Source organism: Hemitrygon akajei, chromosome 21, assembly GCF_048418815.1.
Source record: "Hemitrygon akajei chromosome 21, sHemAka1.3, whole genome shotgun sequence".
Lineage (NCBI taxonomy): Eukaryota > Metazoa > Chordata > Chondrichthyes > Myliobatiformes > Dasyatidae > Hemitrygon > Hemitrygon akajei.
Window position 1 is genome coordinate 10,337,802 of NC_133144.1, and position 12,508 is coordinate 10,350,309.

At 57.6% G+C, this 12,508-nt stretch overlaps 1 protein-coding gene across 3 annotated transcripts in view; it reads left to right on the forward strand.

The window, feature by feature from the left end:
• fes (FES proto-oncogene, tyrosine kinase) overlaps window positions 1-12,508 on the forward strand; it is a 109,185-nt gene that overhangs the window by 75,278 nt on the left and 21,399 nt on the right. For all 3 annotated transcript variants that reach the window (XM_073024771.1, XM_073024770.1, XM_073024773.1), the window contains exons 13-15: window positions 306-359; window positions 9,272-9,390; window positions 9,817-9,911. In XM_073024771.1, the coding sequence (XP_072880872.1) occupies window positions 306-359; window positions 9,272-9,390; window positions 9,817-9,911 (268 nt within the window). The remainder of the gene's footprint in view (window positions 1-305; window positions 360-9,271; window positions 9,391-9,816; window positions 9,912-12,508) is intronic.

The following is a 12,508-nucleotide window of genomic DNA, read 5'->3' on the forward strand; positions in this document are numbered from 1 at the left end:
TGGCCCCTGTGCCGCCACACCCTCTCTCCCCCAATTCCCCACACCATTCCCTCCTCGCGCAGCACCTCCCCCGGTCCCTCTCCCCCGTCCCTCCCCCATCCCTCCCCCGTCCCTCTGCCCACCTTCCCCACCTTCCCCTCCCCACCTTCTCCTCCCCTCCCCACCTTCCCCACCTCCACCTTCCCCTCCCCACCTCCCACTCCCCCATCTCGTGTGCCCTTTCCTATGTACTCTCTCTGTGATGATCTCTGCAGTTGAATAGCTAGCAGACTTGTTACTGAAGGAGGTGCTGTGTTATTTTCCAGGACAAGTGGGTTCTGGATCACGAGGATGTTCTGATTGGAGATCAGATTGGCCGGGTAAGTGCCAGGAGCTACCTGAGGGCAGATATGTTTGCACGGAATCCTCTCTCACCCAGCAAACAGCGTGAAATCCATTTCTGCTCTAAACCAGAGAGGGTCAGCTGTTCAGACCGGGAGTAGTGGTCGAAGTGCTGTGGAGCTCGATGTCCAGGTTGACCTGAGAATATGAGTGTGAGTGGAGTTGATGATGGTCACTGCACAGCAACACAGTGAACGTACTCACTCGCACGCAGTCCTCAACATGAGAATATAAAAGCAGAAGAAACTGGAGTACCCTCTCTAAACTCCGAATCCCTGTCTGACTCACTCCTGCTCTCACTAAACTCCGAATCCCTGTCTGACTCACTCCTGCTCTCACTAAATTCCTGGTCTCAGTCTGACTCACCCCTGCTCACTGTAAACTCTGGTCTTTGTCTGATTCATCGCTGCTCACTGTAAACTCTGGTCTTTGTCTGATTCATCGCTGCTCTCTCTGAAGTTTGGATCTCTTTTTCTCAAATGGAATTTTCTCAAATGGAAATCCGAGCAACACACACAAAATGCTGGAGGAGCTCAGCAGGTCAGGCAGCATCGATGGAAAAGAGTGCAGTCAACTTTTCAGCCCAAGGCCCTTCATATCAGTCTCTCTCTCCCATCACCCCCTCTATCCTGTCACAACCCCCTCTCTCCCGTCACAACCCTCTCTCTCCCGTCACCCCCTCTATCCTGTCACAACCCTCTCTCTCCCGTCACCCCCTCTCTCCCATTACAACCCTCTCTCTCTCGTCACCCCCCTCTCTCCCGTCACAACCCTCTCTCTCCCGTCACAATCCCCTCTCTCCTGTCACAACCCTCTCTCTCCCGTCACAATCCTCTTTCTCCCGTCACAACCCTCTCTCTCCCGTCACAACCCCCTCTCTCCCGTCACAACCCTCTCTCTCCTGTCACAACCCTCTCTCTCCCGTCACAACCCTCTCTCTCCCGTCACAACCCCCTCTCTCCCGTCACAACCCTCTCTCTCCCGTCACAACCCCCTCTCTCCCGTCACAATCCCCTCTCTCCTGTCACAATCCCCTCTCTCCTGTCACAACCCCCTCTCTGCCGTCACAACCCTCTCTCTCCCGTCACCCCCTCTCTCCCATTACAACCCTCTCTCTCTCGTCACCCCCTCTCTCCCGTCACAACCCTCTCTCTCCCGTCACAATCCCCTCTCTCCTGTCACAACCCTCTCTCTCCCGTCACAATCCTCTCTCTCCCGTCACAACCCCCTCTCTCCCGTCACAACCCTCTCTCTCCCGTCACAACCCCCTCTCTCCCATCACAACCCTCTCTCTCCCGTCACAACCCCCTCTCTCCCGTCACAACCCTCTCTCTCCTGTCACAACCCTCTCTCTCCCGTCACAACCCCCTCTCTCCCGTCACAACCCTCTCTCTCCCGTCACAACCCCCTCTCTCCCATCACAACCCTCTCTCTCCTGTCACAATCCCCTCTCTCCTGTCACAACCCCCTCTCTGCCGTCACAACCCTCTCTCTCCCGTCACCCCCTCTCTCCCATTACAACCCTCTCTCTCTCGTCACCCCCTCTCTCCCGTCACAACCCTCTCTCTCCCGTCACAATCCCCTCTCTCCTGTCACAACCCTCTCTCTCCCGTCACAATCCTCTCTCTCCCGTCACAACCGCCTCTCTCCCGTCACAACCCTCTCTCTCCCGTCACAACCCCCTCTCTCCCGTCACAACCCTCTCTCTCCTGTCACAACCCTCTCTCTCCCGTCACAACCCTCTCTCTCCCGTCACAACCCCCTCTCTCCCGTCACAACCCTCTCTCTCCTGTCACAATCCCCTCTCTCCTGTCACAACCCCCTCTCTGCCGTCACAACCCTCTCTCTCCCGTCACAACCCTCTCTCTCTCGTCACAACCCTCTCTCTCCCGTCACAACCCTCTCTCTCCCGTCACAACCCTCTCTCTCCCGTCACAACCCTCTCTCTCCCGTCACCCCCTCTATCCTGTCACAACCCCCTCTCTCCCGTCACAACCCTCTCTTTCCCGTCACAACCCTCTCTCTCCCGTCACCCCCCTCTATCCTGTCACAACCCCCTCTCTCCCGTCACAACCCTCTCACTCCCATCACAACCCTCTCTCTCCCGTCACCCCCTCTATCCTGTCACCCCTTCTATCCTGTCACCCCCTCTATCCCGTCACAACCCCCTCTCTCCCGTCACAACCCTCTCTTTCCCGTCACAACCCTCTCTCTCCCGTCACCCCCTCTATCCTGTCACAACCCCCTCTCTCCCGTCACAACCCTCTCACTCCCATCACAACCCTCTCTCTCCCGTCACCCCCCTCTATCCTGTCACCCCTTCTATCCTGTCACCCCCTCTATCCCGTCACAACCCCCTCTCTCCCGTCACCCCCTCTCTCCCATCACAACCCTCTCTCTCTCATCACCCCCTCTATCCTGTCACCCCCTCTATCCTGTCACCCCCTCTAACCCGTCACAACACTCTCTCTCCCGTCACCCCCTCTATCCCGTCACAACCCTCTCTCTCCCGTCACCCCCCTCTCTCCTGTCACAACCCCGTCTCTCCTGTCACAACCCCCTCTCTCCCGTCACAACCCTCTCTCTCCCGTCACCCCCTCTATCCTGTCACAACCCCCTCTCTCCTGTCACAACCCTCTCTCTCCCATCACAATCCCCTCTCTCCCGTCACAACCCTCTCTCTCCCGTCACAACCCCCTCTCTCCCGTCACAACCCTCTCTCTCCCGTCACAACCCTCTCTCTCTCATCACCCCCTCTCTCCCGTCACAACCCTCTCTCTCTCATCACCCCCTCTCTCCCGTCACAACCCTCTCTCTCCCGTCACCCCCTCTCTCTCCCGTCACAACCCTCTCTCTCCCGTCACCCCCTCTCTCTCCCGTCACAACCCTCTCTCTCCTGTCACCCCCTCTCTCCCATCACAACCCTCTCTCTCTCATCACCCCCTCTATCCTGTCACCCCCTCTATCCTGTCACCCCCTCTATCCCGTCACAACCCTCTCTCTCCCGTCACCCCCTCTCTCCTGTCACAACCCCCTCTCTCCTGTCACAACCCCCCTCTCTCCCGTCACAACCCTCTCTCTCCCGTCACAACCCCCTCTCTCCCATCACCCCCTCTATCCTGTCACAACCCCCTCTCTCCTGTCACAACCCTCTCTCTCCTGTTACAACCCTCTCTCTCCCATCACAATCCCCTCTCTCCCGTCACAACCCTCTCTCTCCCGTCACAACCCCCTCTCTCCCGTCACAACCCTCTCTATCCCGTCACAACCCTCTCTCTCCCGTCACCCCCTCTCTCCCGTCACAACCCTCTCTCTCCTGTCACAACCCTCTCTCTCCCGTCACAACCCTCTATCCTGTCACAACCTCCTCTATCCCGTCACAACCCCCTCTTTCCCGTCACCCCCTCTCTCCCGTCACAACCCTCTCTCTCTCGTCACCCCCTCTATCCTGTCACAACCCCCTCTCTCCCGTCACAACCCTCTCTCTCCCGTCACCCCCTCTCTCCTGTCACAACCCTCTCTCTCCCGTCACAACCCCCTCTCTCCCGTCACAACCCTCTCTCTCCCGTCACCCCCCTCTCTCCTGTCACAACCCTCTCTCTCCCGTCACAATCCCCTCTCTCCCATCACAACCCTCTCTCTCCCGTCACCCCCTCTCTCTTGTCACAACCCCCTCTCTCCTGTCACAACTCCCTCTCTCCCGTCACAACCCTCTCTCTCCCGTCACCCCCTCTATCCTGTCACAATCCCCTCTCTCCCGTCACAGCCCTCTCTCTCCCGTCACCCCCTCTCTCCCATCACAACCCTCTCTCTCTCATCACCCCCTCTATCCTGTCACCCCCTCTATCCTGTCACCCCCTCTATCCTGTCACAACCCCCTCTCTCCCATCACAACCCTCTCTCTCCTGTCACCCCCTCTATCCCGTCACAACCCTCTCTCTCCTGTCACAACCCCCTCTCTCCTGTCACAACCGCCTCTCTCCCGTCACAACCCTCTCTCTCCCGTCACCCCCTCTCTCCTGTCACAACCCCCTCTCTCCTGTCACAACCCCCTCTCTCCCGTCACAACCCTCTCTCTCCCGTCACAACCCTCTGTCTCCCGTCACAACCCTCTCTCTCCCGTCACAACCCTCTGTCTCCCGTCACCCCCTCTCTCCTGTCACAACCCTTTCTCTCCTTTTACAACCCTCTCTCTCCCATCACAACCCCCTCTCTCCCGTCACAACCCCCTCTCTCCCGTCACAACCCTCTATCCTGTCACAACCTCCTCTATCCCGTCACAACCCCCTCTTTCCCGTCACCCTCTCTATCCCGTCACAACCCTCTCTTTCCCGTCACCCTCTCTCTCCCGTCACAACCCTCTCTATCCCGTCACCCCCTCTCTCCCGTCACAACCCTCTCTCTCCCGTCACAACCCTCTCTCTCCCGTCACAACCCCCTCTCTCCCGTCACAACCCTCTATCCTGTCACAACCTCCTCTATCCCGTCACAACCCCCTCTTTCCCGTCACAACCCTCTCTTTCCCGTCACCCTCTCTCTCCCGTCACAACCCTCTCTATCCCGTCACCCCCTCTCTCCCGTCACAACCCTCTCTCTCCCGTCACCCCCTCTATCCTGTCACAACCCCCTCTCTCCCGTCACAACCCTCTCTCTCCCGTCACCCCCTCTCTCCTGTCACAACCCTCTCTCTCCCGTCACAACCCCCTCTCTCCCGTCACAACCCCCTCTCTCCCGTCACAATCCCCTCTCTCCCATCACAACCCTCTCTCTCCCGTCACCCCCTCTCTCTTGTCACAACCCCTTCTCTCCTGTCCCAACCCCCTCTCTCTCCCGTCACAACCCTCTCTCTCCCGTCACAACCCCCTCTCTCCCGTCACCCCCCTCTATCCTGTCACAACCCCCTCTCTCCTGTCACAACCCTCTCCTGTTACAACCCTCTCTCTCCCACCACAACCCCCTCTCTCCCGTCACAACCCCCTCTTTCCCGTCACCCCCTCTCTCCCGTCACAACCCTCTCTCTCCCGTCACCCCCTCTATCCTGTCACAATCCCCTCTCTCCCGTCACAACCCTCTCTCCCGTCACCCCCTCTCTCCCATCACAACCCTCTCTCTCTCATCACCCCCTCTATCCTGTCACCCCCTCTATCCTGTCACAACCCCCTCTCTCCCATCACAACCCTCTCTCTCCCGTCACCCCCTCTATCCCGTCACAACCCTCTCTCTCCCGTCACAACCCCCTCTCTCCCATCACAACCCTCTCTCTCCTGTCACCCCCTCTCTCCCGTCACAACCCTCTCTCTCCCGTCACAACCCCCTCTCTCCCATCACAACCCTCTCTCTCCCGTCACCCCCCTCTCTCCTGTCACAACCCCCTCTCTCCTGTCACAACCGCCTCTCTCCCGTCACAACCCTCTCTCTCCCGTCACAACCCTCTCTCTCCCGTCACCCCCTCTCTCCTGTCACAACCCCCTCTCTCCTGTCACAACCCCCTCTCTCCCGTCACAACCCTCTCTCTCCCATCACAACCCTCTGTCTCCCGTCACAACCCCCTCTCTCCTGTCACAACCCTCTCTCTCCTTTTACAACCCTCTCTCTCCCATCACAACCCCCTCTCTCCCGTCACAACCCCCTCTCTCCCGTCACAACCCTCTATCCTGTCACAACCTCCTCTATCCCGTCACAACCCCCTCTTTCCCGTCACCCTCTCTCTCCCGTCACAACCCTCTCTATCCCGTCACAACCCTCTCTCTCCCGTCACCCCCTCTCTCCCGTCACAACCCTCTCTCTCCTGTCACAACCCTCTCTCTCCCGTCACAACCCTCTATCCTGTCACAACCTCCTCTATCCCGTCACAACCCCCTCTTTCCCGTCACCCCCTCTCTCCCGTCACAACCCACTCTCTCTCGTCACCCCCTCTATCCTGTCACAACCCCCTCTCTCCCGTCACAACCCTCTCTCTCCCGTCACCCCCTCTCTCCTGTCACAACCCTCTCTCTCCCGTCACAACCCCCTCTCTCCCGTCACAACCCTCTCTCTCCCGTCACCCCCTCTCTCCTGTCACAACCCTCTCTCTCCCGTCACAATCCCCTCTCTCCCATCACAACCCTCTCTCTCCCGTCACCCCCTCTCTCTTGTCACAACCCCCTCTCTCCTGTCACAACTCCCTCTCTCCCGTCACAACCCTCTCTCTCCCGTCACAACCCTCTCTCTCCCGTCACAACCCCCTCTCTCCCGTCACCCCCTCTATCCTGTCACAACCCCCTCTCTCCTGTCACAACCCTCTCCTGTTACAACCCTCTCTCTCCCACCACAACCCCCTCTCTCCCGTCACAACCCCCTCTTTTTTTGTCACCCCCTCTCTCCCGTCACAACCCTCTCTCTCCCGTCACCCCCTCTATCCTGTCACAATCCCCTCTCTCCCGTCACAGCCCTCTCTCTCCCGTCACCCCCTCTCTCCCATCACAACCCTCTCTCTCTCATCACCCCCTCTATCCTGTCACCCCCTCTATCCTGTCACAACCCCCTCTCTCCCATCACAACCCTCTCTCTCCTGTCACCCCCTCTATCCCGTCACAACCCTCTCTCTCCTGTCACAACCCCCTCTCTCCTGTCACAACCGCCTCTCTCCCGTCACAACCCTCTCTCTCCCGTCACAACCCTCTCTCTCCCGTCACCCCCTCTCTCCTGTCACAACCCCCTCTCTCCTGTCACAACCCCCTCTCTCCCGTCACAACCTTCTCTCTCCCGTCACAACCCTCTGTCTCCCGTCACCCCCTCTCTCCTGTCACAACCCTTTCTCTCCTTTTACAACCCTCTCTCTCCCATCACAACCCCCTCTCTCCCGTCACAACCCCCTCTCTCCCGTCACAACCCTCTATCCTGTCACAACCTCCTCTATCCCGTCACAACCCCCTCTTTCCCGTCACCCTCTCTATCCCGTCACAACCCTCTCTTTCCCGTCACCCTCTCTCTCCCGTCACAACACTCTCTATCCCGTCACCCCCTCTCTCCCGTCACAACCCTCTCTCTCCCGTCACAACCCTCTCTCTCCCGTCACAACCCCCTCTCTCCCGTCACAACCCTCTATCCTGTCACAACCTCCTCTATCCCGTCACAACCCCCTCTTTCCCGTCACAACCCTCTCTTTCCCGTCACCCTCTCTCTCCCGTCACAACCCTCTCTATCCCGTCACCCCCTCTCTCCCGTCACAACCCTCTCTCTCCCGTCACCCCCTCTATCCTGTCACAACCCCCTCTCTCCCGTCACAACCCTCTCTCTCCCGTCACCCCCCTCTCTCCTGTCACAACCCTCTCTCTCCCGTCACAACCCCCTCTCTCCCGTCACAACCCCCTCTCTCCCGTCACAATCCCCTCTCTCCCATCACAACCCTCTCTCTCCCGTCACCCCCTCTCTCTTGTCACAACCCCCTCTCTCCTGTCCCAACCCCCTCTCTCCCGTCACAACCCTCTCTCTCCCGTCACAACCCCCTCTCTCCCGTCACAACCCCCTCTCTCCCGTCACCCCCTCTATCCTGTCACAACCCCCTCTCTCCTGTCACAACCCTCTCCTGTTACAACCCTCTCTCTCCCACCACAACCCCCTCTCTCCCGTCACAACCCCCTCTTTCCCGTCACCCCCCTCTCTCCCGTCACAACCCTCTCTCTCCCGTCACCCCCTCTATCCTGTCACAATCCCCTCTCTCCCGTCACAACCCTCTCTCTCCCGTCACCCCCTCTCTCCCATCACAACCCTCTCTCTCTCATCACCCCCTCTATCCTGTCACCCCCTCTATCCTGTCACAACCCCCTCTCTCCCATCACAACCCTCTCTCTCCCGTCACCCCCTCTATCCCGTCACAACCCTCTCTCTCCCGTCACAACCCCCTCTCTCCCATCACAACCCTCTCTCTCCTGTCACCCCCTCTCTCCCGTCACAACCCTCTCTCTCCCGTCACAACCCCCTCTCTCCCATCACAACCCTCTCTCTCCCGTCACCCCCTCTCTCCTGTCACAACCCCCTCTCTCCTGTCACAACCGCCTCTCTCCCGTCACAACCCTCTCTCTCCCGTCACAACCCTCTCTCTCCCGTCACCCCCTCTCTCCTGTCACAACCCCCTCTCTCCTGTCACAACCCCCTCTCTCCCGTCACAACCCTCTCTCTCCCATCACAACCCTCTGTCTCCCGTCACAACCCCCTCTCTCCTGTCACAACCCTCTCTCTCCTTTTACAACCCTCTCTCTCCCATCACAACCCCCTCTCTCCCGTCACAACCCCCTCTCTCCCGTCACAACCCTCTATCCTGTCACAACCTCCTCTATCCCGTCACAACCCCCTCTTTCCCGTCACCCTCTCTATCCCGTCACAACCCTCTCTTTCCCGTCACCCTCTCTCTCCCGTCACAACCCTCTCTATCCCGTCACCCCCTCTCTCCCGTCACAACCCTCTCTCTCCCGTCACCCCCTCTTTCCCGTCACCCTCTCTATCCCGTCACAACCCCCTCTTTCCCGTCACCCTCTCTATCCCATCACAACCCTCTCTCTCCAGTCACCCCCCTGTCTCCCGTCACAACCCCCTCTCTCCCATCACAATCCCGTCCCCCCCATCCTCCCCTCTCTCCCGTTCCCCCTTCCCTCTCTCTGCGCCCCCCCCCCCCCACCTCTCTGCACCCTCGGACCCACTGCCGCTTCCTCTGGGCCCCAGAGCTCTCTGTGTGACTTGCTTTGGCCACTGTGTTGATGACCGAGTCGGGTAAGGACGTGGGGATGTCGTGCTGGAACACCAGGAGTGATGTGGCTCTGTAGGAGAGGCAGAAGTTGGAGGGTGATTTGGGGAGGTTGGGAAATGCAGAGAGCTGTGGGTCTCTCCTCACCTGAGGCACCTTCCTCCGCAGGGCAACTTTGGCGAGGTGTTCAGTGGCAGGATGAGAAACGACAATACGTTGGTGGCGGTGAAGATGTGCCGGGAGAACCTGCCGGCAGAGCAGAAGAACAAGTTCCTGATGGAGGCCAGGTTAGCGTTTGGTGCCGGATCCGAGCCAAACCACGCCGGGTAGGATGGGAGTGACCGGGCGCTGGAGTCTGGTGGGTGTGACCACCCACTGATGTCCGGCTGCCCAATTACTAGCAAGAGACCAGTTTACCTGGGAACTGGTACTTCTTTGTAATGTGGGAGGAAACCAGAGCACTTGGAGGAAACTCACGAGGTCACAGGGTGAAACGTGCAAACTGCTTATAGACAGCAATGGGAATCACACCCGGGTCGGTGATTGTTGGTACTGTAATGCTACCAGGACACCCCTCGTTGTGTTATTCACGGTTATTTTCCCTGTGTTTGCTGTAGTGTAAACTTGCAATAAATGTATTTTGCATCATGAAGGGAAGAGGAGGGGCAGCTGGAATAATGCTCTCTGGGGGCGGGATGGGGTTTGTCTTGCAGAATCCTGAAGCAGTATGACCATCCGAACATCGTCAGGCTGATTGGCGTCTGCACACAGAAACAGCCCATCTACATCATTATGGAACTCGTGCAAGGTAAGCTCGGGTTACTGGTTTGAGGGGCTCCTGACGTCCTGCTCTCTTCACTGACCACCTTCACTCCATTTGCCCCATAGATGGGATCTCCCATTTTAATTCTATTTCCCATCCCCGATCTGACATGTCAGTCCATGGCCTCCTCTACTGCCAATACGAGGCCGCACTCAGCTTGAGGAGAGACACCTAATATTTTGTCTGGGTAGCCTAAAACCTGATGACATAAACATTGATTTCTCTTATTTCCACTAATTTCTTCCCCCTCTCCTGTTTTTCCATTCCCCATTCTGGCTCCCCCTCATACCTCTTCTCCTCACCACACTTTGCTATCATCTACCTCTCCCTTCAATCAGATTCATCCTTCTTCAGCCCTTTACCTCTTCCACCTATCACCTCTCAGCTTGGTACTTCATCCTCCTCCCCACCCCTACACAAGCCCCCTCATCTGGTCCCACCCATCACCTGCCGGCTTGCCCTCCTTCCCCTCCCCCCACCTATTATTCTGGCTTCTTTTCCCTTCCCTTCCAGTCCTGATGAAAGGTCCCGTCTCGGCCTGAAATGTCAACTGTTTATTCCCCTCCAAAGAGCTGCCCGGCCTGCTGAGTTCCTCCATCGTTTTGGTTCACTGCCCAGCCCTTTGTGACTTAGTCCCAGCACTGGGTGCTTCATTGCTGGCGTTGGAGAGGGTCACTATCAGCAAGGTTGAGTTGGACAACACTTGGAGTATTTTCTTCCGCCTCTGCTGCATCAGTTTTGGACAACACATCTAAGAAAGGATGTGCTGGCGTTGGAGAGGGTCCAGAGGAGGTTCACAAGAATGATCCTGGGAATGAGAGGGTGAACATGTGAGGGGCATTTGACGGCTCTGCACCTGTGCTTGCTAAGGTTTAGAAGAATCGGTGGGGTGGGGGAGGGGGGTGCGATGTGCGGATCTCATGGAAACCTATCAAAAGCTCTATCAAGTATTAAAGGGCCTAGATAGAGTGGACGTGGGGAGGATGTTTCCTAGGGTGGGGGCATCTAGGACCAGAGGGCACAGATAGAGTGGACGTGGGGAGGATGTTTCCTAGGGTGGGGGCATCTAGGACCAGAGGGCACAGATAGAGTGGATGTGGGGAGGATGTTTCCTAGGGTGGGGGAGTCTAGGACCAGAGGGCACAGCCTCAGAATTGAGTGCAATCCATTTAGAACAGAGGAGGAAAAACTTCTTTAGCCAGAGGGTGGTGAATCTGTGGAATTCATTGCCACAGACGGCTGTGGGGGCCAAGTCATTGGGTGCATTAAAAGCGGAGGTTGATAGTTTTTGATTTGTGTTGTTCGTCCTTCGGAGTCGAAGACGACCACGACTTCTGTCAGGTGGAGGGTTTGTGACTGTGGGTCCAGAGGTGACTGGTGAGGCTGATCCGGGCCCTGAAAGCTCGCCCACATGTGGGACACATGAGGGTAGGTGCTGCAGTGGAAGTGGAGGTAGCTCGAGCCTTGCGCATGGCGCGTTTCCTCTGAGCCTCTGCGGTGCATCTGATTTCTGCTGCATACACTCCTTTAGTGGTCCTGCTCCACCAGGTTGGGCGGTCCAGAGCAAGCGATTCCCGGCTACTGGGATTGATGTTGAGGTCTTTGAGGGACTCTTTGAGGCAGTCTTTGAAACGTTTCTTCTGCCCTCCAACTGAGCGCTTGCCCTGGCTCAGCTCTCCATACAGCAGCTGTTTTGGTAGTCGGCTGTCAGACATCCTGACGACACGGCCAGCCCATCTGGCTTGGGCTTTCTGTAGGAGGGTGTAGACGCTGTGGGTGCTAGCCCACTCCAGGACCTCCGTGTCTGGGACTTTGTCCTGCCATCGTACGTGGAGAAGTCTGCGGAGGCAGCTCAAGTGGAAGTGGTTGAGCTGTTTAGCGTGTCTGCTGTAGACAGTCCAGGTCTCGCTGGCATAGAGGAGGGTGGTGAGAACCACTGCTCGGTAAACCTTCAGCTTGGTGGTAAGGCTGAGTCCTCTCCGCTCCCATACATTCTCACGGAGTCTCCCAAAGGCGGCACTGGCTTTGGCAATTCTGTTGCTGATCTCTGCATCTATGTTCACCGCTCGGGATAGAGTACTGCCCAGATAAGTAAAGCTGTCGACTGCCAGTAGTTTCTGCCCCTTTACTGTGATGTGTGGTTCCTGGTAGGGCTTTCCAGGTGCGGGCTGGTACATAACTTCGGTCTTTTTGGTGCTGATTGTAAGTCCGAAGTTGTCACAGGCTCGTGAGAGGCAGTCCATTTCTCACTGCATCTTCTGCTCTGTGCTGGCGTTGAGGGCGCAATCATCAGCGAATAAGAGGTCTCTGACGACGGTCTCCTTTACCTTTGTAACAGCCTGTAGACGCCGGAGGTTGAATAGCCCACCGCCAGTCCTGTATCTGATGTGTATACCATCCTGACAATTGCGGAAGGCATCAGTCAGCATAGCAGAGAAGATGATGCTAAAGAGTGTAGGGGCGAGAACGCATCCTTGCTTCACACCGTTCGTCACTGGGAAGGCTTCTGACTCGTCACCATCATCCAAAACTTTCACCATCATGCCATCGTGGAACTGCCGAACAATCGTGATGAACCTGCT